The sequence below is a fragment of the Scyliorhinus canicula genome, chromosome 6 (genome assembly GCF_902713615.1).
Source record: "Scyliorhinus canicula chromosome 6, sScyCan1.1, whole genome shotgun sequence".
Taxonomy (NCBI): Eukaryota; Metazoa; Chordata; class Chondrichthyes; order Carcharhiniformes; family Scyliorhinidae; genus Scyliorhinus; species Scyliorhinus canicula.
This window is the reverse complement of record NC_052151.1, coordinates 86,627,148-86,653,684: the sequence shown is the minus strand read 5'-3', so window position 1 is coordinate 86,653,684 and position 26,537 is coordinate 86,627,148. Positions and strand designations below refer to the sequence as shown.

At 49.4% G+C, this 26,537-nt stretch overlaps 1 protein-coding gene across 2 annotated transcripts in view; it reads right to left on the bottom strand.

The window, feature by feature from the left end:
* Positions 1–15,337, bottom strand: part of LOC119967294 (trafficking protein particle complex subunit 3-like) — a 69,021-nt gene extending 53,684 nt beyond the window's left edge. Inside the window, exons 1-2 of one of the 2 annotated variants that reach the window (XM_038799631.1) lie at positions 15,152–15,337; positions 9,904–9,951 (exon numbers count right to left, since the gene is read on the bottom strand). In XM_038799631.1, coding sequence (XP_038655559.1) covers positions 9,904–9,951; positions 15,152–15,193 — 90 coding nt within the window. In that variant the 5' untranslated portion in view covers positions 15,194–15,337. The remainder of the gene's footprint in view (positions 1–9,903; positions 9,952–15,151) is intronic. The other variant, XM_038799632.1, reaches the window with a different exon arrangement.
* Between the last annotated feature and the right edge of the window lie 11,200 nt (positions 15,338–26,537).

Sequence of the window (26,537 nt, the reverse complement as noted above, 5' to 3'; positions counted from 1 at the left end):
TCCAGATAGTTATTGATCAAACTCAAATTCCACCATCTGCCATAGTTGGATCTGAACCTGTGTTCATGGAGCATTGCCCAGGCCGCAGGATTACTAGCCCAGTGACAATACCACTTTGCCACCATCTCATCTGTGGTTTGTAAATAGTAACTATTGTTGACAACACAGGATTTCATTCGAGATATGAAGATTCATGTTGCATGTGTTACTTTACAAAATTTGATATAAGTACCTAACCCATAGGAGGATTCTGGATGAATAAAGAACAAAGAACAAAGAAAGGTACAGCACAGGAACAGGTCCTTTGGCCCTCCAAGCCTGAGCTGACCATGCTGCCCGTCTAAACTAAAATCTTCTACATTTCCGGGGTCCTTATCCCTCTATTCCCATCCTATTCATGTATTTGTCAAGATGCCCCTTAAACATCACTATCGTCCCTGCTTCCACCACCTCCTCTGGTAGCGGGTTCCAGGCACCCACTACCCTCTGTGTAAAAAAACTTGCCTCGTACATCTCCTCTAAACCTTGCCCCTCGCACCTTAAACCTATGCCCCCTAGTAATTGACCCCTCTACCTGGTGAAAAAGCCTCTGACTATCCACTCTGTCTATGCCCCTCATAATTCTGTCGACTTCTATCAGGTCGCCCCTCAACCTCCGTCGTTCCAGTGAGAACAAACCGAGTTTATTCAACCTCTCCTCATAGCTAATGCCCTCCATACCAGGCAACATCCTGGTAAATCTCTTCTGCACCCTCGCTGAAGCCTCCACATCCTTCTGGTAGTGTGGCGACCAGAATTGAACACTATACTCCAAGTGTGGCCTAACTAAGGTTCTATGCAGCTGCAACATGACTTGCAAATTCTTATACTCAATGGCCCGGCCAATGAAGGCAAGCATGCCTTATGCCTTCTCCACCTCTGTTGCCCCTTTCAGTGACGTGGACACCTAGATCTCTCTGACTGTCAATACTCTTGAAGGTTCTACCATTCACTGTATGTTCTCTACCTGTATTAGACCTTCCAAAATGCATTACCTCACATTTGTCCGGATTAAACTCCATCTGCCATCTCTCCGCCCAAGTCTCCAAACGATCTAAATCCTGTTGTATCCTCTGACAGTCCTCATCGCTATCCGCAATTCCACCAACCTTTGTGTCATCTGCAAACTTACTAATCAGACCAGTTACATTTTCCTCCAAATCATTTATATATACTATGAACAGCAAAGGTCCCAGCACTGATCCCTGCGGAACACTACTAGTCACAGCCCTCCAATCAGAAAAGCACCCTTCCATTGCTACTCTCTTCCTTCTGTGACCTATAATGTGGAGATGCTGGCATTGGACTGGGGTGAGTACAGTAAGAAGTCTTACAACACCAGGTTAAAGTCCAACAGGTTTGTTTTAAATCAATAGCTTTCAGAGCACTGCTCCTTCACCTGAGGAAGGAGCAGTGCTCCGAAAGCTAGGTGATTTGAAACAAACTTGTTGGACTTTAACCTGGTGTTGTAAGACTTCTTACTGTTCTAGGACCTAGCCAGTTCTGTATCCATCTTGCTAGCTCACCTCCTATCCCGTGTGACTTCACCTTTTGTACCAGTCTGCCATGAGGGACCTTGCCAAAAGCCGTACTGAAGTCCATATTGACAACATTCACTGCCCTACCTGCATCAAACATCATTGTGACATTCGAAAAACTCTATCAAGTTCGTGAGACGGGGGCGGGATTCTCCGACCCCCCCCTGCCGGGTCGGAGAATCGCCGGGAGTCGGGGTGAATCCCGCCCCCACCAGCCTCCGAATTCTCCCACCCCCCAAAAGTAACCACGGCGTGAATTGCGCTGCCTGCCTCGGAGAATGGCGGGGACCGGTGCGACTCAATGGGTCCCGGGGCCGCCCGTATTCTCCGGCCCGCAATGGGCCGTGTTCCTGCCTGTTTTTGCCGGATCCTGCCGGCGTAAATCAAGATAGGTCCCTACCGGCGGGACCGAGCTCCGTGGCTGGCCTCCGGGGTCATCGGTGGGGCGATCTGGCCCCGGGCGGGTGCCCCACGGTGGCCTTGTCCGCGGTCGGGGCTCACCGATCCACGGGCGGGCCTGTGCCGTGGGGACACTCTATTGCTACGCGCCGGCCTTGTAAGCCTCCGCAATGGCCGGCGTGAAGTTGAAACCCCCTGCGCATGCGCGGGGATGACGTCAGCAGATGCTGATGCTCCCGCACATGCACGGACCCGCGCCGGCTGGCAGAGTCCCTTCGGCCCCGGCTGGCATGGCGCCAAAGACCTTCCACGCCGGCTGGCGGGGCGCAAACCACTCCTGCGCCATCCTAGCCCCTGAAGGTGCGGAGGATTCCGCACCTTTGGAGCAGCCCAACGCAGGAGTGGTTCCCGCCACTCCACTGCGCCATTTCTGCCCGCCCCGCCAATTCCCGGAGAATCCCGATCTCCCCTTCACAAAACCGTGCTGCCTCTCGCTAATACAATGACCACTTGCATGAAATAGATTTATTAAATTGTTCATGAGCTGGGGTTTTTGCAAGACTGTTGTGATTTGCTACATAGATTGTCACTTTGGACAGGCAATGGGAACAATGCTCATACCACTCCCCTGAAGTCGATGCTACAAGATGGATCATATACATTGTGAGGGCCATATCCCCAAAATAAACATTCCTCCCTTCCAATGGAGTATGACAATACAATCTTCACTTCCTATCCCTATCCCTACTTCCAGCAGTTCCAGAGTGAATTCTGTGGGGGAGGTGCCGGAGGATCCGTTTTGTAAGGGAGTGGAGTGCTGGGTGGTTCTATATTCGTGGAGATGGGATCCATGTCCTTGATGGAGAGAGGGGTCCCACAGAGAGGGGATCCAGGTCTGTATTGGAGGGGTACATTCCCTGTCCATGGGGTGGGGGGGAGGGGGGGGGAAGAGCCTGGGATGGGGGGTGGTGGAATTCTGTGTCTATGAGGTGTTCGCTTTCGGAGTCTCAATCTTCCCGGAGCCTAGGCTGATGGTGGGGCAGGCTCAAACAGATGTTGTCAGACCTGCCCCTAACTTTTCCTTGACTAAGTGGAAAAAGATATGGTTGGGAAAACCAGCAGTGCAGCTGACGGACTGTACCCCTTTTTTCACATACCGAGTTGGCACTTAGCCAAAAATCAGATAATCCTTCCCGGTGGGTTTGGCCTGTTACCTCCAAAGGCAATGTGCACTCCATTCATTCCTAGAGTGGACTTGACTTTTCTTTTTCATAGAATCACAGAACCACTACAGTGCCAAAGGAGGTCATTCGGCCCATCAACTCTGCACCAACCATTTGAAAGACCACCCGACACAGACCCAATCCCCGCCCTATCCCTGTAACCCCACCTAAGCTTTGGACACTTGGGGCAATTTAGCATGGCCAATCCACCTAGACTGCACATCTTTCGACTGTAGGAGGAAACTGGAGCACCCGAGGAAACCCATGCAGACACGAGGGGAACGTACAAACTCCACACCGATAGTCACCCGAGGTCGGAATCGAACCTGGGTCGCTGGAGCTGTGAGGTAGTAGTGCTAACCGCTGTGCTACCGTGCCGCCCTTTGGCGTCTGCTGTGTTCCCGCTGAATGTATACGTTTCACAAATGAAACCTTCATTTCCACCTGATTCACAAATTCCGCCAAACATTTGATGGTGTTTTATTTTCAAATCACTTTGCAAGTTTATGAATCTTGTCATTCAGATCAATGGTTTTCAGTATATCTGAGACAACCAGTGCTTTTCCTTTTAGTTCCTTGCGCTTCAGTGTCAGGTTTACATTTTCTTTTCTGGCTCTTTTCTTTCTCTGCCTGAAGCAAATCTTTTACCTTGTTTTCATTCAGCTGGTTATTCAGAAGGGCTGGTTTAGCTCAGTGGGCTAGACAGCTGGTTTGTGATGCAGAACAAGGCCAGCAGTGTGGGTTCAATTCCCGTAACAACTGAGAATTCTGAATTCTCCCTCTGTGTACCCAAACAGGTGCCGGTATGTGGTGACTAGGGGCTTCTTACAGTAACTTCATACTTGTGACAATAAAAGATTATTAACTATTATTAAAGCTCTTCAGTTTGTTCCTTGTAGCTTTTGGCATCCTCCTGGAAGATGGAACGGTGCTGAATCTTTTCTGTCAACTGATTCGTCAGTTTGTTCAAAATGGGGTTAAATTAATTTTGCTTCTCCTCTTAATTTTGCAGTGGAAAAAAAATGTATCCATATCTTGTAGCATGTGAAGGTCTTTCAACCGGTTTCCCCTTTCATTGCAAAGCTTGCTTGCCCCATCTTCAGTTTTCTGGGAATTTAGCAAAATCTCCTCAAGTTTCTTGTGATGTGCTTCCATTCTGCTGTTTAAGACAGTCGTCTTGTTGCTGAATGGAAATGCATTCCTTTTGCATTTGACCTTGAAGGACAATCAATTATTCTTTCAACTGTTTCTGTTATTCTTGCTCTGTTGCCAACTCATTCTAGGTTTCTTCTCAGCTTGCATCTTGCACTTAAAATCATCCAGTAATTATAATAATCTTTATTGTCACAAGTAGGCTTACATTAACACTGCAATGAAATTACTGTGAAAAGTCTCTAGTTGCCTCATTCCGGCGCCTGTTCGGGTACACAGAGGGAGAATTTAGAATGTCCAATTCACCTAACAACATGTCTTTCGGGAGGAAACCGGAGCACCTGGAGGAAACCCACGTAGACACGGGGAGAACGTGCAGACTCCGCACAGACAGTGACCCAGCCGGGAATCGAACCTAGGACTGTGGCGCTGTGAAGCCATAGTACGAACCACTGTGCTACCATGCTGCCCTGATGCAAACATTTTCTTGTAGAATAGCTTAATTTACTTTTTTCACATTTTCCTTTTCATTTACCTCAAATGGTTTTCTTTCATTCACAACCATCTGAGCACTCGCCAGGTGTTTTAGCTCTGTTACGATCCCAGTAGGTGTTATAACTGGATAGGAAGATCCCAGAATGGAACCTTGGCTCAAAATACGGTCAGTGGGATTCACTGTCGGCGGGATCCTCCACCCCGCTGGAAGCGCACCCAAGCCCACACGTTTCCCGACCACGTGGTGTGTGGTCCACCGTGGGAAACCCCATTGGTCGGCTGCAGGAACGGAGAAGCCCACTGCCTGCGGGAATGCACCATGCTGGAAAACAGGGCTGCAGGAAGGAGAATCCCACTCCATAATCTTTTCTTATTTTTAAATAAAATGTGGAGGAACAAAGTCACGGGATGACTAATTAGTTTTCACATGGAGAAAAATTACTGAACATGAAAAAATGGCATTATGATATAATACTCCTTTACTCCCCCCTTATGTTAACAATTACACACAGACTTTCAGATTAATACAGATTACAAAGTACTTCTTAAGATACAATGGCATTATTAACACACAGGGCTGAATTCTCCGCTCCTGCGATGATCGGGAAGGCCGTCGTGAACTCGGCCGAGTTTCACGATGGCCTCGGAGGCCGCTCCTCGCACCTTATTCACCTCCACCCGGGGGGCTAGGAGCGGTGCTCCGTTATTCGCGGCCACCGGGCCTTGACGCTTGCGTCGGCGGCGCCTAAGTGTCATCAGCCGCGCATGCGCAGGTTGGCCGGCTCTAACCCGCGCATGCGCAGCTGACTTCATGGCGGCTGACGGCTCCAACCTGCGCTTGCGCGGTTGCCATCTTTCCCTCCGCTGCCCCGCAAGACATGGCGGCTTGAAGTTGCGGGCCGGCGGAGGGGAAAGAGTGCGTCCCTTTGAGATGTCGGCCCGACGATCGGTGGGCACCGATCGCGGGCCAGTCCCCTCCCGAGCACGGCCGTGGTGCTCACTCCCCTCTCCGCCCCCCACAAGCTTCAAACTGTCGTTTGGCGCCCATGTTCACGACAGCAGAGACCAGGTGTGGTTGCTGCCGTTGTGAACCAGTCGGGAACGGCAGACTGCTTGGCCCATCCGGGCCGGAGAATCGCCGGTCGCCGTTTAAAACGGGGGGGGGGGGGGGGGGGGGGGAAATCGTAGGGGGGGCCAGGGCGGCATGTCGTGAGTCGCCCGGCCCTCCCGCGATTCTCCCACCCCGTGTGGGGAGCGGAGAATCGCGCCCACAAAGTCCCTTTCAGGCACACAGGGGGCGAAATTCTCCGACCCCACGCAGGGTCGGAGAATCGGCCGGCAGCGGCGTTAATCCCGCTCCCGCAGGGTTTTTAAATCTCTGACCGGCCAAAAACCGGCGCTGTGCAAATCCCGCCGGCAGCCTCTGAAAACAGCTGGCGCCGGCGGGATTTCATTTTTTTTTTAGTTTCCACAAATCTCCGGCCCGGATGGGCCGAAGTCCCGCCGACGTGGCCACGGGTCACGTCGGCGAAAATCACAGTTGCTTTAAAACGGCGTCAACCATTGATGATGGTTCAGATGGTTCAGACGCCGTTCAGTGTCGGGGGGGGGGGGGGGGGGGGGTGGGTTGCGGCATCGGGGGGGGTTGCGGCATCGGGGGGGGTTTCGGCATGGGGGGGGTTTGGGGGCAGCGGCGTACAGAGAGGGGGGCGACGGATGCCCGGGGCCAACGCACCGTCGCCCCCCCTCTGCACGCCGCTGCCCCCTACCCCAACCACCCCCCCTCACCACCCCTACCTCCCTCCATCGCCCCTACCCCCCTCCCCACCACCCCTACCCCCCTCCCCACCACTCCTACCCCCCTCCAACGCCGCCCCCCCATCTCTCGCAATGCCGCAACCCCCACCCTCAACGCCGCAACCCCCCCCTCATCGCCGCAAACCCCCCCCTCTCAACGCCGGGTCCCCCCCTCTCAATGCTGGGTCCCCCCCCTCTCAACGCCGGGTCCCCCCCCCCCTCAACACCGGTACCCACACCCCGTCCCCCTCCCTCTGAAGGCCGGTACCCACACCCCCCCCTCTGTCCTCCTCCCCCTTCCTTCCTCCTCCCCCCCTTCCTTCCTCCTCCCCCCCTTCCTTCCACCTCCCCCCCTTCCTTCCTCCTCCCCCCCTTCCTTCCTCCGTTGGGGGGGAGTGCGGCGTTAGTGGGGGTGGGGGGGTGCGGCATTAGTGGGGGGGGTGCGGCGTTAGTGGGGGGGGGTGCGGCGTTAGTGGGGGGGGTGCGGCGTTAGTGGGGGGGGTGCGGCGTTGGAGTGGGGTAGGGGTGGTGAAGGGGGTAGGGGTGGTGAGGGGAGGGGGTTGGGGTAGGGGCAGCGGCGTGCAGAGGGGGGGCGACGGTGCGTTGGCCCCGGGCATCCGTCGCCCCCCTCCTCTGCACGCCGCTGCCCCTACCCCAACCCCCCCTCACCACCCCTACCCCCTTCACCACCCCTACCCCCCTCCAACGCCGCACCCCTCTCTCAACTCAACGCCGCAAACCCCCCCCAACTCAACGCCGCAAACCCCCCCTCTCCTCTCAACTCAACGCCGCAAACCCCCCCCATTCCTCTCAACTCAACGCCGCAAACCCCCCCCCTCAACTCAACGCCGCAAACCCCCCCTCCTCTCAACTCAACGCCGCAAACCCCCCCTCTCAACTCAACGCCGCAAACCCCCCCCTCTCAACTCAACGCCGCAAACCCCCCCTCTCCTCTCAACTCAACGCCGCAAACCCCCCCCCCCTCTCAACTCAACGCCGCAAACCCCCCCCTCTCAACTCAACGCCGCAAACCCCCCAACGCCGGGTCTGTCTCTCTCCTCCCCCCCCCCCCCCCCCAAATGCCGGTCTGTCTCTCTCTTCCTCCCCCCCCCCCCCCAAATGCCGGGTCTGTCTCTCCTCCTCCCCCCCCCCCCCCCAAATGCCGGTCTGTCTCTCTCCTCGTCCTCCCCCCCCCAAACGCCAGGCTGTCTCTCTCCTCCTCCTCCTCCCCCCCTCCCAACAAAACGCCGGGTCTCACCACTTCCGCAGCTGGTGAAACTGATGCGTATCGCGTCAGTCAGCTGCTGGCCCCTCCGGGAACGGAGAATAGCGGCCTAAAAGAAGGCCCCGACGCCGGAGTCATCTACACCGATTTTTCTCGCCGGAAATCGGTGTTACGACGGTCTGCAGAGAATTTCGCCCAGGATGACTGTGGTAAGGCACACTCCTCTGAACCCAAGTGAATGTCTGTGGATTTCTCCTCAACATCCCCCAGATGATTCTTATACCGTGAGCCACCTTGCCTCACTGAACTCTGGCTTCCACATGACTGATTATAAATTCCATTTTCAAAGTCACACTTTTAAATCTTCTGTTAAATTATGCTTTCCCTCCGCTGCTTCCTCAAGGTTTCACTTTCAGGTGTTACACCCCTCCTTCAGGTTTCCTTTGTCCTAAAGCTTTTAAACTCTGAGGTTCAGCCACTGATTTCCAGAAATATTTCAAATAATGTCTTACAAACCTTAGCACTGCTGCAAATATCTTTCTGGCCTCTCATGATCCAATGCCTTTCCAACTCTCTCTGACTTTGCTATAAACTGTTCTGGTTCCCAGTTTCCTCTATTCCGTTAACTGCGGACTTCTTGGAAACTTCTCTGGAGCGAGATTTAACGGATTCTAAGTGTCATTTTGGACACATTTAGTGGGGTGTTTCTTGGCAGCCATGTTGGTGAGATCACAGCCCATATTTAATGGCACTTAGTGCCGGAAATTATCCCCCATGAGCGACTTGCCGTTAGTGGCTGTCTCGTTGTTTGATTGGCCAGACTTGCGCTTTGGCATCTCGCCGCTAGCAAGGGGGAGATGCTTTTAAATGCTCCTTCAACACTCACTCCAGTCAACACAGAAGCATGGCAGTGTACAGACCTGCTCCTCACATTGGAGATGCCATCCTGGCCAGGCTTCTCAATTTGAATGAGAAACGGGACATCCTGTTGCCTGAGTGGGTTGGACGACGAGCAGCAAGGTCACCGATGACAGCTGGGAGGCAGTGGCAACTGCAGTGAGTATGGGCAGCATGATGAGGAGGATCGCTGTCCAATGTAGGAAGTAGACCAACAACCTCCACCGAGCTGCAAGGGTAAGTTACCACCTTTCTCCTGGCATCAAATCCACTTGCCACTCCTCAAATCCCCCCCCCCCCCAACAAATCACTGGCTAACACCTTGCACCCTCCCCACATTGGATCTTTGTGCTCGCTCCTCAGAACCCACTGGCAGCCATCAGCACAACCCCTTCACATCCATGTGTGGTGCCCACACAGACCACTCCCTCCACCACCGACCCACGGTAGCAGCAGTATGCACCATCTACAAGACACACTGCAATAACTCGCCAGGGCTCCTTCGGCAGCACCTTCCAAACCCATTATCACTACCATCTAGAAGGACAAGGGCAGCAGGTACATGGGAGCACCATGACCTGGAAGTGCCCCTCCAAGTCACTCACCATCATGACTTGGAAAAAAATCACCGTTCTTTCACAGTTGCTGGGCCAAAATCCTGGAACGCCCTCCCTAATAGCACAATGGGTGCACCTACACCACATGGACTGCAGGGGTTCAAGGAACGGCAACTCACCATCACCTTCTGAAGGGCAACTAGGGATGGGCAACAAATGCTGGCCTAGTGAAGCCCACATCCCGTAAAAATTAATTTAAAAAATGAAAATCACCCACTGTTTATTCCTCCATATCAGATCCAGAAACTGGAAGCCCACATCCCGTAAAAATTAATTTAAAGAATGAAAATCACCCACTGTTTATTCCTCCATATCAGATCCAGAAACTGGAAACAGTGAGAAAATTAATATTGATTGAGAGAGAAAATTGATTGTGTTTATTGGTACCTTTATAAATACTTGCTTCAAAATAAACTAAAATTAGTTATGATGACTGTCTTAAACTGCAAAATGGAAGCACAGCAGAATAAACTTAAGGAGCAAATTGATCTCAATGAGCCTATTGCAAATTTCTCACATACCATGTGATATGCTGAACCTGTAGATGATGTAGATGGCAAATGCCAATCCTAAAGGATATGGAACATAAGAGAACAGTTTCTTAACAGACAAAAAGCAATTGTAGTTTTTTCCACCTTAAAACATTTTCCGTGATGTGTTAAATATTGAAGCTCAAGCATGTTGGTACAAGTTACCACAAACTAGTCATCCAAACTGCAAGATTTGAGAAGTACAAACAGCTTCAGCTTATATCTGTGAATATGAATGTAACTTTACAATCAATAATAGGAATGGCTTGGATTTGATATGTCTGCAGCAACTGAGATCTAGTTTTTGGAGGCCTGTAAAATCACTCACTTTATACTCTTCATAAAAAATATTTTATTCTGCTATATGCTCTTTTAACAGAAATGTAGTAGACACTTATAGAAAGAAAATCTGTTTCACAATTTGCCTGAAAATGCTTTAAAAACGAATTTGCTGGATGTGGGTGTTGATGGTTCGGCCAGCATTTATCGCCCATCCTTGGTTGCCCTTGAGAAGGTGGTGGTGAGTTGCCTTCTTGAACTGCTGCAGTCCTTCGGGTGTAGGTACACCCACTGTACTGTTAGAGAGGGCATTCCGGGATTTTGTCCCAGCAACTGTGAAGGAGCGGCAATATATTTCCAAGTCAGGGTGATGAGTGACTTGGAGGGGAATCTCCAGGTGGTGGGGTTCCCAGGTATTACTGCTCTTATCCTTCTAGATGGTAGTGGCCGTGGGTTTGGAAGGCGCTGTCTAAGGAACCTTGGTGAGTTACTGCAGTGCACACAGCTGCCACTGTTCATCGTTGGTTGAGGGGGTGAATGTTTGTGGAAGGGGGAGCAATCAAGCGGGCTGTTTTGTCTTGGATGGTGTCGAGCTTCTTGAGTGTTGTTGGAGCTGCACCCATCCAGGCAAGTGGAGAGTGTTCCATTACACTCCTGACTTGTGCCTTGTAGATAGTGGACAGGCTTTGGGGAGTCAGGAGGTGAGTTGCTCACTGTAGGATTCCTCACCTTTAACCTGCCCTGGTAGCCTAAGAAACTGATAAATGCAAGTGGGCACATGTGTTGTGCCAAGTGAGTTTAGGAGTAATTCTGCATCTCAGGAAATAAAGAACGAGTAAGCAACTTCGATTTTTTTAAGTGTGTGGAAACACTCCTTATGTGTGTTGTACATAAGTACATTGAAATTGTGATTTTATTCTGGTAATTAAGCATCTGGATGAAAATAATCTGAGTGATGTTCAATGTTAACAGAAGTTTTACAATCTGGGACACAGGGTTCAGTTTAGATAACAGAAGATGATATGTTTTAAGACATAACTTGATCATTTTCAACTTGACCAATGGTCAGTAACCTGATGAAGTGGACCACAGAAACACAGAATACCACAGTGCAGAAGAAGCCCTTCGGCCCATCGAGTCTGCACTGACGCATGAAAGGCCTAACCTGCCCACTTAATTCCACTTGCCAGCACCTGGCCCATAGCCTTGAATGTTATGGCACACCAAGTACTCATTCAGGTACTTTTTTAAGGATGTGAAGCCTCCTGCCTCTACCACCCTCCCAGACAGTGCATTCCAGACAGATACCACCCTCTGGGTAAAAAGGTTTTTCCTCAAATCCCCCCATAACTTCTGACCTCTCACTTTGAATTTATGTCCCCTCGTAACTGACCCTTCAACTAAGGGGAACAGATGTTCCCTATCCTCCCTGTCCGTGCCCCTCATAATCTTGTCCACAATCAGGCCATCCCTTAGTCTTCTCTGCTCCAGAGAAAATAACCCAAGCCTATCCAACCTCTTTTTATAACTTAAATGTTCCATCTCAGCCTAGATTCTGGTGAATCTCCTCTGCACCACATCCAGTGCAATTACATGCTTCCTATAATTTGGCAACCAGAATTGCACACAGTAATCCAGCTGTGGCCTCACCAAAGTTCTATCCAGCTCCATCATGATCTCCCTGCTTTTGTAATCTATGCCCCGATTAATAAAGGCGAGTGTCCCTTTTGCCTTTTTCACCACCCTATTAACTTGCCCTTCTGCCTTCAGGGATCTATGGACAAACACGCCAAGGTCCCTTTGTTCTTCGGAATTTCCCAGTGTCAGACCTTTCATAGTATACTTCCTTGTTAATTACTCCTTCCAAAGTGTATCACCTCACACTTTTCAGGATTAAATTCCAACTGCCACTTATCCACCCATTTGACCATCCCATCTTCCTGTAACCCAAGACACTCACCCTCACTATTAACCACCCGGCCAATCTTTGTGTCATCCGCAAACTTACTGATCCTACCTCCTACATAGACATCCATGTTGATTATAAAAATGACAAACAATAGGGGGCCCAGCATGGATCCCTGTGGTATGCCACTGGTCACTGGCTTCCAGACACTAAAACAGCCATCTATCATCACCCTCTGTCTCCTATCACCCTGTATCCCATGTGCATTTGTCTTCTTAATAAATCTTCTACTTAGGATCTTTTCAGAGGCTTTGCTGAAATCCATGTAAACTACATCAACATAGAACATAGAACATAGAACAGTACAGCACAGAACAGGCCCTTCGGCCCTCAATGTTGTGCCGAGCCATGATCACCCTACTCAAACCCACGTATCCACCCTATACCCGTAACCCAACAACCCCCCCTTAACCTTACTTTTATTAGGACACTACGGGCAATTTAGCATGGCCAATCCACCTAACCCGCACATCTTTGGACTGTGGGAGGAAACCGGAGCACCCGGAGGAAACCCACGCACACAGGGGAGGACGTGCAGACTCCACACAGACAGTGACCCAGCCGACAGTGACTGCACTACCCTCATCTCTACGTTTGGTTACATGCTCAAAATATTCAATCAAATTTGTTAGGCATGACCTCCCTCTGACAAAGCCATCCTGACTATCCCTGATCAAACCTTGCCTCTACAAGTGGCGATAGATTCTCTCCTTCAGAATCTTCTCCAGTTGTTTCCCAACCACTGACATCTGTCTATTATAGAACCAACCTAATATTATTCCGTTGAAACCAATGGAATGAAAATTGGATGTATTCTACAAAGGATGGGTGATCTATTCTACCAGGTTACTGTTCCTAGAGCTAAGTTAAAAATATTCCCAGTGCAGAGGAAAGTGAATTTGTGGAGCCTAATGAGCCACAGACCTAAGGAGGAAGCATAAGTGCATGGAATATTCTTTTTTAGCAACAGAGATTTTGAAAGGTGTCAAACATGAAGTAGATAAGAAAGGGAATGCTGGAGCTGGTATGATGATGGAACTGGTCTTTTCAAGTCTGGGGATTCCTATATTCCTAAAACACCAGGCTAAAGTCCAACAGGTTTGTTTCAAACACGAGCTTTCGGAGCACGGCTCCTTCTTCAGGTGAATGGAAAGGCTTGTTCCAGAAATGTTTATATAGACACAGTCAGAGATGCCCCGGAATGCGAGCACCTGCAGGCAATCAAATCATCAAAGATTGCCTGCAGGTGCTCGCATTCCGGGGCATCTCTGACTGTGTCTATATAAACATTTCTGGAACAAGCCTTTCCATTCACCTGAAGAAGGAGCCGTGCTCCGAAAGCTCGTGTTTGAAACAAACCTGTTGGACTTTAACCTGGTGTTGTAAGACTTCTTACTGTGCTCACCCCAGTCCAACGCCGGCATCTCCACATCATATATTCCTAAAGACATTTGAGGATATTGGTTGTTGGTGGGAAAGAGGTTAATTAATTTTTCGAAATGGTGTATCATGGGTAAATAGCTCTCTGGGGTTTAGTTGATTGCCTGATGGAACTGAAGAGGAATTTCCCAGAGTCTTGGCTGAAATTGGTCACTTTTTTTTCTGAATTTCTTTTTTACCCCTTTAGAAGTTATAATCTCCAGCAGTTGGGGAGTATCATGTTAAGGTGAGCATTGGTGAACTTTAACTTTTTTGTCACTTCTTTTCATATGTACATTCATTTGTATGCCGGCATATAAATAGACCCAGCATTATTCCAAAATTCCCAATAAATGGAGTTATAGCTATCACTGATAACATCAACTGGATGACAGCATATTCCTATCCAATATTATTTTTCCCGAAAGAAACTTCAATTGAAATAGGATTGTATCTAAATTTCACGCAGTGAGTTGCTCCTTTTTATTCTTCCGGTTAAAAATAATGAATGCTTTTAGAATATTAACAGAAGTGCATGGGGAAATATTCTTTGATTTGTTGGTGTTACAACGCTGTCATTCTTGCAGCATCACAGTTTATTGTGCCAGTGTATTTATAAACAGAAGTAAACATATTTTACATGTTCAGTTAGTGGTAATACTGATCGCAATTCACTGTTGAATGTAAAACTAGTTTTTGCTCTGCCCCAAACGATTATTATCACTAATTGCATCTGATATACCGTACTTATTTCAGGCCATAGAGCAGAAGGTCTTGGCACCCCAATTACCATCGGATTAAATGGAATAACATTTTTACGGCAATTACTGCTTTTTGATCAGATTTCAATGAAAAGCTAAACGTTAACCTGCATTTTCTCAGCAAACGAGAGACAATTTGCAATGTAAGTTCTCACCTGTACCTCAGGCAAAGTAGCACTTTGGATTTGATAGTATTTGTATCAATCAAGCAGCAATGAATAGCCAGATCTTAAACAGTTGGGGGTTCCCTGAAAAGGAGCAACTGAAGGCTACTGATTATTGATATGACAAAAAGCTGACAATTTAAAGCATTTAAAATTAGGCCTAATAGATCCCCATGGGGCAACAGTGCTTACTGACCAGCTGGTGGAATTTTATCAAGTACATACCCAGTCCCAGAGTAACAGAAATTTCTCTCACTATCTCTTTTGTAAATTTCAGTTTTTAATCCCACAAAAAGGTTTTAGAAAAATAAATGTAACACTAAGATAGCTCAATAAACCAGTACAACTCATTGCATTTCATTAGCTGATTTTAACATCGACTTTTTCTTTCTTCCATTCTTCATCTTACTCAAGTTATTACATTTATTTTCCAGTTTTATTGTGTCATAATTATTTGTTAAAATTCCATTGCATCCACATTATCTTCCTTTATTCGGGTATCTATCTTCACCTTCACACCTACTATAAATAAATACTACAATGTGGAAGCTAATTCCTATTATGAGACTGAAGCTACTGCAATCTTACAAGAATTAAACACAGTTATAACAGTGGAAACATTTACATACGACAGCGCAGAAAGATCTTACTATTTGTTGCTTTTCTGATCTTCTACTTGATTGTCGAGACATTGCTTACTGAAATCTATCACATGATATGCATTATCCAGCTGCTCAGTTTAAAGCATCTCTTGTAGTTCCCTCCTCCTGCGATTGGTTGGAAGAAATGCTGCTCCTTCAGATTTTTTTTCTTATTAAAGGCACCAACAACACTGAAGAAGACAAGCCAAACTGGTACCACAAATGATGCCAATGAGAATCTTTGCAAACCAAAGAAACATCTCCCCCTATAGGTTACAAAATCTGTTGTCTGTTCGTTGTTTTGAAAGGGTTGGCATCAATAAGAATTAAAATACGTCAATGGAAAACTCACAAAATGAAGAACGAGCCGGTGAAGACTCGATGGGCCGAATGACCTCCTTCTGCACTGTAAATTCTATGATTCTATGATAAGGGCAATTTGGCATGGCCAAAACACCTAACCTGTACATCTTTGGACTGTGGGAGGAAACTGTAGCACTCACAGACACAGGGGGAACATGTAGACTCCACACAGACAGTGACTCAAGCCGGGAATCGAACCCGGGACCTTGGAGCTGTGAAGCAACTGTGCTAACCACTGCGCTACTGTACTGCCCAAAACTGTTGTTTTGTCTGTTGATTTTTGTGAAATTTATTGGATCCACCATGGGAAATATGTTTTTTGCATAGATGCTCGGGATGTTTACTCAATGATGTACTAAGGGCAATTTTGGACACTAAGGGTAATTTAGCATGGCCAATCCACCTAACCTGCACATCTTTGGACTGTGGGAGGAAACCGGAGCACCCGGAGGAAACCCACGCACACACGGGGAGGATGTGCAGACTCCGCACAGACAGTGACCCAAGCCGGAATTGACCCTGGGACCCTGGAGCTGTGAAGCAATTGCGCTATCCACAATGCTACCATGCTGCCCGGTGTCCAAAAAGGTTGGGTGGGGTTACTGGGTTGCGGGGATAGGGTGGAGGTTGCTCTTTCCAAGGGTTGATGCAGACTCGATGGCTTTCTTCTGCACTGTAAATTCTATGATTCTATGAAGCCTTTATTTTACATTGTGCTAATAATGGTGGTATATTTCTGAATTTAATTTGTGTGAGAACTTTGCAATTCCTGAAGCATTTCTGAAAACTGAAGATAGTTGAACCAGTAATTATTTTTTTAAAATTAATTTAGAGTATCCAATTCATTTTTTCCAATTAAGGTACAATTTAGTATGGCCAATCCACCTAGCCTGCAGATCTTTTAGGTTGTGGGAGCGAAACTCACACAAACACAGGGAGAATGTGCAAACTCCACACGGACAGTGACCAAGATCCAGGATCAAACATGGGACCTTGGCGCCGTGAGGCAGCTGTGCTAAGAATCAGTAATTATTGGCTCTTGCATAAAGAGACTACTTGTCTGTAACTAATGCAATTTGAAAGCGATCATCCACTGTATCAGTTCACCTCCAAAAAGGAACTCTCTGAAAACTTGATCACTAAAATTTCACGGTTTAAAAGCTGCAAAGGACATTCATCTGTGAATGGTTTAACTAAATGCTAAATTGTTAAATAAAGAACCTGCATTTATTATGTCCTTAATTTATTCTAAAACTCTTTGCACCTAAAGGGTTATTTTTGAAGAGTAGTCACTGGGGCTAATTTAAAGTACCTTGCCGGGCACAAATGAGATGGTAGCATCTTGAAAATAGTCTTAGATCACTTATGGCCCTCTAGCCACCACCACTTTAGCTAGAATCTTGAGAAGGGTGGCAAGAGCACAAGCCGATTTCAGGAGGGAGGCTAATTTTAATTTTAGGCACACAATGGATGGTTGCCAGATGGGGAGTTTTCCCCACTTACTCACCAGCTTGAGGCCATATGCAATATGCAAATAAAAAGGAAACTGTCAGAGGCTACTCAAAGAAATAGCCCACTACCCACCTATGGGAGATCTGCCCCATCACCAGAACACCTCGCCTTAGGGTCTGACCATCAGCCGGCTCCACAAGGGAGTCAGGCAATTCTCCCTCCCTGACCCATCCAACTCACATCCTCAGTTAGCGAGCAGTCTCAGAATGCCAGCTTGACACCTGCATTTATTGGCAACATGCCAAGGAACCTTTAACCTCAAAACCTCTTAGGCCTCACAGCTACAATAATGAGCGAATTTAGGAGCATTCCGCATGGCAATTAACGGCCTACTGTGTGCCTCAAGTTAACATTAGCCCCTCCATTGAAACATCTGGATAACTGGTTACAGATTCAGAGAGCACTTTATGTCTAAAGGGTGGATGGACAGTTCTACACCAAGGACAAATGTCAAATATTTGGATTAGTGTGTGTTGAGTGCCAATTTGTCCAGAGTCTATGTCAAAATAAATTCTCATCATTCTCTTTGAATTCCTCCAACATATCAATTTTCCTTTGGAAGGCAATGTACCCATGGACACATGAAATATTCCAAGTGACACCTCCCCCACCTGTGCAGGATAGACCTTGTTGACTGGCTACTTTTGATGAAGGATGTTGAAGTAGTGTTGGTCAACTATTGCCACAAATTGTTATCATTCTGATCTCATAAACTAGAAATTGTGACCTCCTTCAGAATTTTTATTGGGAAAATGAAATGAAAATCGTTTATTGTCACGAGTAGGCTTCAATGAAGTTACTGTGAAAAGCCCCTAGTCGTCACATTCCGACACCTGTCCGGGGAGGCTGATACGGGAATCGAACCGTGCTGCTGGCCTGCTTGGTCTGCTTTAAAGCCAGCGATTTAGCCCAGTGTGCTAAACCAGCCCAGGTAGCAAATATTTCAAAGCACGGCAAATATGGAAATTTCAAAATTTACCGCATGTTGACCGACTGCAGCAATTCATTTCCTCTTGTGTAATCACCCCAAAGTACTTTTTCTGTTTCTTCTTCGTTAATGCAAATTTCTCATTGAAATAACATCAGCCATTTTACAATTAGCGATGCCCAGGCATTCAGTTTCAAATTGTTCCCTCTGTGGAGATTTGTAAATGGGAATAAATAACGCTGGGACAAATTGTGGTAAAAACAATTGAATAATGTTACTGCACTGTGACTTTAACGATTGTTAAATGCAGAATAAATACTATATGCATTTTTAAGTGCTAGATTCCTTCCTTGAATACTGCAGGACTGCATAAATATCAAGAGTAACCTTGAAAACCCATTACTCAGTGGCACTACTGTGTATTGAGTCTTGAGGCCAGTACAGAGTGCTCTTGCAGAGCTTATACAGTAAGTCCAGTTCATTTTGTGGTTAATGGATGACTCTTGAGGATATTGACTGCTTGAGGCACTTTTACTAAATGTTTTAGTTCTATTATCCTTCTGTGTTAATTCTGATAAAATCCTTCGGGGAAAGAAGGTTTCTAAATGCAAGCTTTTAGAGTTTTTCATGTCAAAATAATCTGTTGTAAAATTAGCAGAAGAACATATAACTCAGATATCTAGTTGAGTGATGGAGCGGAAACGTTGAAGAGTAGATTTTTCTATAAAGGAAATCAGTGGCATTTGATCATTCTGCATTCAAACAAAATTCAGAACCATGGGCGTAATCCAACGGCCACCCAGCACCCAAAAAGCAGCTCCCCACAGCGCAGCGTGGCTGATGAAAGCCAGGAGACCCTACTCTTGGGATCTACCCGGCTCACCACGCCTCGTGAGATCCAACACAATTTCACGAGGCGTTGTGCTGTGGATCCTGCCCATTGTGGGCACGATCACCTATTGGTAAATCTGCATACTAGAGCGAGCCAGTAAGCCTCCCTCTAATGTACACATTCCCGAGGTACTTGAGGCTTTGGTTACAACTCCTTCGCCTCAGAGACCTTGGATGAGGCTGTTCACCATGTTCACAAATGGGGACCAGACGGAATTGCACTTGTGGGGGTCTCCCACAGGATTGGAGGCCCCAGCTGCATGCCCTTTGGGAAAGGTGGTTCTCTGGTGCTGCTGCTGCCATCTGGGTACCCTGGCAATGCCAACCTGGCACTGTCAAGGTGCCCAGGTTGCACTGCCAGCTGGCATTTTTTCCCTGAGTGCTATCAGATTGCGGTTGCCCAGCGGGGGTGTGGAGTGCCGGGGACTTTCCTATAGTGCAATCGGGCTGAGGGGAGGTTGGTGATTGTTTTGGGGAGTGTAATGAACTCCAATTGGCTTTATTGGTTGGCCAATTGGAGTATGAGCTCCCTCAATGATAGCTCATTGAGGGGGCCCATATAATCACCTGTGTAGGCTTTGTGAGCCAGTCTTAAGTTGACTTGACTGCTAGCAGCACTGTTTGTAGCTGCTCCTGTAATATCGTTATTGTAAATAAATATTGGTGTGGTGACGGAACTCCTGCCTCCCGTGGATTACTACAGTAAGCCTCAGAGATTGGGACGCCAACGGGGAGTTCCATCGACTGGAGCTCCCTACTGTATTCAGGGCTATGTGTGGTTTTAGTGACTCCAGATGGATCAGCCTCATCAGATGGTGAGCCTGCAAAGCAAGGGATTTGGGTTCAGTGAAAGGGGAGGACAAGGGTCTGGCATATCAACAATTCACTTCAGACAGGTCATCACTTCTCTGGCGCAGGCCAACCTCGCTTTCGGTCACTGCTCGCTCATTGGCCACCCCGGGATCTCCAGACCCTTTCCTCAAAAGGGATGAGGACTCACAACACATGGACGCCATCTCCCCCTTCTCACTTTCACTATTATTATGGACAATTTTCTCCTGCAGAGAAAAAAGAGGACATGTGAACCGCAAGCTTGGGGGGTCAGGGGCTTTATAACAGGTGACATGTGTGGGCATGGCGCCTAGACAATAAGTGATTGTGGCGATGCGTGCCAGAATGGTTCTGGGAAACAATCTGGGAGGCTGTTTGTACAGAGGGTGCATTCATCTTTTTCCTACATTGGATGCTGGATCTCCTTGTCATGCTGCAGCCACTAATTGCAGCTGCCATTGTGTTCCCAGGCAGCGCTTGTCACAGTGCTCTGGGGTCCCTACATGGTACCCGCCTCTCCTGCAAGGCATCAAGAAGCCTGGCCAGGTCTGCATCCAGAAAGCGAGGAGCAGGTCTCCATGCTGCCATCCTCCTGGCTTGACTGGGAGTGAATACTGAGGGACTATTTGTTAGCCATGAACTGCTGATCCCCGAGTTGGGGAATCAGATTCCTGAGGATTCTGACTCAGCGTGAATCATGCGCGAGATCATTTTACTTTTTTGTACTAAATGTGGGTGAATTGCAATCTTGATTGTGCCCATCCACCTACTGGAATCACCCGGCGCTTCCCACCCAAAATGACACTTAGTCATTCGCACCCATAAACTCACCAGGCCACACTGCTGAGCCTCTTAAATTATTCATGTGGACCAAAATGAGCAAGCATTGAGGGTGCAATGCTGAGCATAACATTCAATGAACTGTTAATGTTGTACGTTTTCAGGGCAGCACAGTGGCGCAGTGGGTTAGCCCAGCTGCCTCACGGCGCCGAGGTCCCAGATTCAATCACGGCTCTGGGTCACTATCCGTGTGAAGTTTGCACATTTTCCCCATGTTTGCGTGGGTTTCGTTCCCACAACCCAAAGATGTGCAGGCTAGGTGGATTGGCCACGCTAAATTGCCCCTTAATTGGAATAAAGGAATTGGATACTCTAAAAATTTATTCAAATCAAAAATGGTGTAAGTTTTCAAGTTGTCATGTGGATACAAAATCAACATTATGGGTTGCTCAATCCAAATGGGAACTGCTTGCACTCCAGATTGCCGATTTGATATTGCCCATTTTGTGTCGAATTTGAATTTCAATTCCTACAGCTGCTACCAATGAATTATAGCTTTGTACAGGCAGACACAAAATTAAATGGGCTGAAAAGGAGGACGAAGGATGACATACTGTCACAGAGAATGGTAGTTCCTCAGACTATTTTACATGGGAATTTCAAGGTGGTACTGGTTGGATACTGCACAACTGCTTGTGTGACACTGTAAATGTTTTTTACCATTTTAGTGCAATGGGTACACTTAACTGGATTCATATGTTATCGTGTAAAATGGATGAGATCAGATCAGCAAGCTTGTTGTACATTTTTTACATTGTTCACCTCCACTGGCTTCAGTGGAAACAAAAACTGGAAAAAGTCAACTTGATCTGGGCTGTCAATTCGATCCACCGATTTTATACTGTTACCAATTGTCAAAATCTTCCCCACCTGGACGTGCAGCAGCCTATTAAAATGTAACAGCGAATAGCAAGTTCTACTGTTTCTCAAATAAATTTATCCACTTTTCCCAGGTAGAGGGGTCAATTACTAGGAGGCATAGGTTTAAGGTGCGAGGGGAAAGGTTTAGAGGAGATGTACGAGGCAAGTTTTTTACACAGAGGGTGGAGGGTGCCTGGAACTCGCTGCCGGAGGAGGTGGTGGAAGCAGCGACGATAGTGATGTTTAAGGGGCATCTTGACAAATACGTGAATAGGATAGGAATAGAGGGATACGGACCCCAGAAGTGCAGAAGATTTTACTTTAGACGGGCAGCATAGTCGGCACAGGCTTGGAGGGCCGAAGGGCCTGTTCCTGTGCTGTACTTTTCTTTGTTCTTTGTTCTTATTCAAATAAATACAATGACCGAATGGTTCCACGTGAACATCCTCTGCAGGTAGAGTACATAGAACCAGCAGGTACAAATTTCCAACTCGTGCCTATTTCTCAAGGAACAGCCAGTTCTGTCAAATTTCCATGCCGTGATGGGTAGGTGAGAAAGTTCCACAGGACGACTGGAATTTTGAATTCAATTGGAGTCGGGACTCCTTTTGTTTTTGGAGACACTGGTGTCGGCTTAACCAACAGCCGCTCTCTTTGTGCTAGGACTGCTGATTCTTCAGCTATTAGCACCGTTTAGGGAAGCCAAGACTGGTGAAGGTTTTCCTTTGTTTTGAGTTAGCTAGACCAGTCTCCCTGTCCCCATGGGAACTGCCGCAAGGCATCAGGTGACCAATAGAAGACATGTCATTAGCTCAGCCATTTTCCAGTTTTTTTTTATAAAGTAATTTTTATTGAAATTTTTTGAAAAATATGTATCAACAAAACAATACAATAATAACAATAATAAACACCCCCCGGCACCCGTAACAACACATATAACAAACCCCCCCACCCCCCCCCCAACCCCAATAAACAACAGAATAAATTAACAATAAGCAAATTAACTTAAACACTATCCCCCTAAACCCCACCCCCCCCCCCCCCCCACCCCCCCCGGGTTGCTGCTGCTGCTGACCTAGTACCTTACCGTTGAGCCAGAAAGTCGAGGAAAGGCTGCCACTTCCTAAAGAACCCTTGTATCGACCCCCTCAGGGTGAACTTGACCCTTTCCAACTTAATGAATCCCGCCATGTCATTAATCCAGGTCTCCACACTCGGAGGTCTCGCATCTTTCCACTGCAGCAAGATCCTCCGCAGGGCTACTAGGGACGCAAAGGCCAAGACATCGGCCTCTTTCGCCTCCTGCACTCCCGGCTCCACCCCAACCCCAAATATCGCGAGTCCCCAACCTGACTTGACGCCGGATCCCACCACCCTCGACACCGTCCCTGCCACCCCCTTCCAGAACTCCTCCAGTGCCGGGCATGCCCAGAACATATGGGCGTGGTTCGCTGGACTCACCTGAACACCTGACGCACCTGTCTTCGCCCCCAAAGAACCTACTCATCCTAGATCCGGACATGTGGGCCCGGTGCAGCACCTTGAACTCGATGAGACTAAGCCTCGCACATGAAGAGGAGGAGTTCACCCTCTCCAGGGCGTCCGCCCATGTCCCCTCCTCAATCTGCTCCCCCAGCTCCACCTCCCACTTAGCCTTCAGCTCCTCTACCGACACCTCCCCCACCTCCTGCATTACCTGGTAGATGTCAGACACCTTCCCATCCCCGACCCATACCCCCAAAAGCACCCTATCCCTTACCCCCTGTGGGGGTAACAAAGGGAACCCCTCCACCTGTCGCCTAGCAAACGCCTTGACCTGAAGGTACCTGAACATATTCCCCGGGGGGAGCTCAAACTTCTCCTCCAGTTCACCAAGGCTCGAGAACCTCCCGTCGATTAACAGGTCTCCCAACTTCCTAATGCCCGCCCTGTGCCACCCCACAAACCCGCCATCCATGTTCCCTGGGACAAACCGGTGGTTCCCCCGCAGTGGGGCCTCCACCGAGCCCCCCGCTTCCCCCCGTGTCACCTCCACTGCCCCCAAATTTTGAGGGTAGCCGTCACCACCGGGCTCGTAGTGTACCTCGTTGGAGGGAACGGCAGTGGCGCCGTTACCAGTGCCTTCAGGCTCGTGCCTCCACAGGACGCCATCTCCGTTTCCATGCTGCCCCCTCCCCATCCATTACCCACTTACGTACCATCGAGACGTTAGCCGCCCAATAGTACCCAGAGAGGTTGGGCAGCGCCAGCCCCCCTCTACACGTTAGTGTTCAGCTGCCTCCCCTTCACAAAACCCGTCTGATCTTCACCCGGCACACAGTCCTCTATTCTAGTGGCCAAGATCTTCGCCAGCAACCTGGCGTCTACATTCAGCAGTGAAATCGGCCTGTATGAACCGCACTGCAAGGGGTCCTTATCACGCTTCAGGATCAGGGAGATTAGTGCCCGAGACATCGTCGTGGGCAGAACACCCCCCTCCCATGCCTCGTTAAAGGTCCTGACCAACAGGGGGCCCAGCAGGTCCGCATATTTCTTATAAAATTCAACTGGGAACCCATCCAATCCCACTGACCAGCTCCTCCAACTCGATCGGCGCCCCCAGTCCCTCCACCTGCTCCTCCTGCACCCTTGGAAATCGGAGCCTGTCCAGAAAATTCTCCATTCCCCCTCCCACCGCCGGCGGCTCCGACCGGTAGTTCCCTATAGAAGTCCCTAAAGACCTCATTGACCTCTTCCCCCTGCCGCACCACATTCCCATCTCTATCCTTCACTCCACCAATCTCTCTAGCCGCGTCCCGCTTACGCAGCTGGTGCGCCAGCATCCTGCTCGCCTTCTCTCCATACTCATAGACCGCTCCCTGCGCCTTCCTCCACTGTGTCTCCGCCTTTCTGGTGGTCAATAAATCAAACTTGGCCTGCAAGCTACGCTGTTCCCCCAGCAATCCCTCCTCCGGGGCCTCCGCGTACCTCCTATCCACACTCAACTGCTCCTCCACCAGTCTCTCCCTCTCCCTCCTCTCCCCCCTCTCCCTATGGGTTCGGATGGAGATCAGCTCCCCCCTAATCACTGCCTTCAGAGCCTCCCACACCAGTATCATTGACCTCGAGGTACCTCTCGAAACATCCCCGAACCCTCCTACACACCTCCTCATCAGCCAACAGCCCCACGTCCAGACGCCAAAGCGGGCGCTGGTCCCGCGCCTCCCCCATCTCCAGATCCACCCAATGCGGAGCATGGTCCGAAATCGCGATAGCCGAATATTCGGCCTCCTCCACCCTCGGGACCAGTCCCCTGCTCAGAACAAAGAAATCAATGCGGGAATAAACCCTGTGCACATGGGAGAAAAAGGAGTACTCCCGAGCCCTTGGCCTCCCGAACCTCCAGGGATCCTACTCCTCCCATCTGGTCCATAAACTCCCTCAATACCTTGGCCGCCGCTGGCCTCCTGCCTGTCCTTGAACTAGAACGATCCAGTAGGGGATCCAGCACCGTACTGAAGTCCCCCCCCCATGATCAAGCCCCCCACCTCCAGGCCAGGAATGCGGCCCAACATACGCCTCATGAAACCAGCATCATCCCAATTTGGGGCGTACACATTAACCAACACCACCCTCTCCCCATGCAGCTTACCGCTCACCATCACATATCTGCCGCCACTATCAGCCACAACCTTAGACGCCTCAAACGCCACCCTCTTCCCCACCAGGATCACCACCCCCCAGTTCTTCGAGTCGAGCCCTGAGTGGAAAACCTGCACCACCCACCCCTTCCTCAGACGGACCTGGTCTTCAGGTGGGTCTCCTGGAGCATGGCCACGCCCGCCTTCAGCCCCTTCAGATGCGAAAACACCCGGGCCCGCTTAACCGGCCCATTCAACCCCCTCACTTTCCACGTAATCAGCCGTGTCAGGGGGCACCCCGCACCCCTCCCCCGTCGACTAGCCATAACCCATCGACTGCTCGCCCCTGGCCATCACCCATTCGGCCCGTTTCCCACGGCAATAGAACCTCACCCCGACCCCCCCCTAACTCCTCCCTGGCCAATCCAGCAGCAACCCGGTATCCCCCCTAGGCTAGGACCCCTCCTAGCCGCGACTCTCTCTCCACTGTACTCCCGTGAGCCAGCTGACTTCTGCTGACCCCGGCAGCTCCCGCTCTAACTCCGACCCCTCCCGATATGAGGTCCCCCCTCCTCCCCTGCATCAGCTCCTGGGCACCGCTTCAGCGCAGGAAACCCGGTCTAATAACCACGCCCCTCGCCACCAGCTCCACCCCCTCGTCCAGCAGCGCGGGAAACCAGAGAAAAGCCCGCGCTTTCACACTGCCCCACCCCACCAACGCAGATCCCAAACTGCAGTCCCAACCCAACCACCAACTCCATACAAACAAAGACACAGATTAACCACAAACCCCAGTACCCCCCCTTAGAACACAAAACCATAACCCACATCGTCCGAAAGCGAGAGAAAAAAAACAAACAAACAGAATAACCCGCTACAGCATAAACAATGATACATGAATAGAATAGAAAAACTCCCACGGCCCCCAATCTCTAGTTCAAGTCCAGCTTTTCAGCCTGCACAAAGGCCCACGCTTCCTCCGAGGACTCAAAGTAGTGATGCCGGTCCTTGTAGGTGACCCACAGGCACGCAGGCGGCAACATGCCGAACTTCACCTGCTTTCCATGGAGCACTGCCTTCGTCCGGTTAAACCCGGCTCTCCGCTTGGCCACCTCCGCACTCCAGTCCTGGTAGATACGCACTACCGAATTCTCCCACTTACTGCTCCTCACCTTCTTGGCCCATCGGAGAACACACTCCCGGTCGCTGAACCGATGGAACATCACCAGCACCGCCCGCGGGGGTTCATTCGCCTTAGGCCGCCTGGCCAGCACTCTATGGGCCGCCTCCAGCTCCAGGGGCAGATGGAAGGATCCTGACCCCATCAGTGAGTTCAACATCACGGCCACATAGGCCGGCAGGTCCGACCCCTCCAGCCCCTCCTCGAGGCCCAGGATCCGCAGGTTCTTCCTCCGTGACCGAAGCTCCATCTCCTCAAACCGATCTTGCCACTTTTTATGAAGTGCCTCATGTATCTCCACCTTCCCCACGAGGGCCGAAACCTCCTCCTCGCGCTCAGAGGCCTGCTGCTGCAACTCGAGTATCGCTG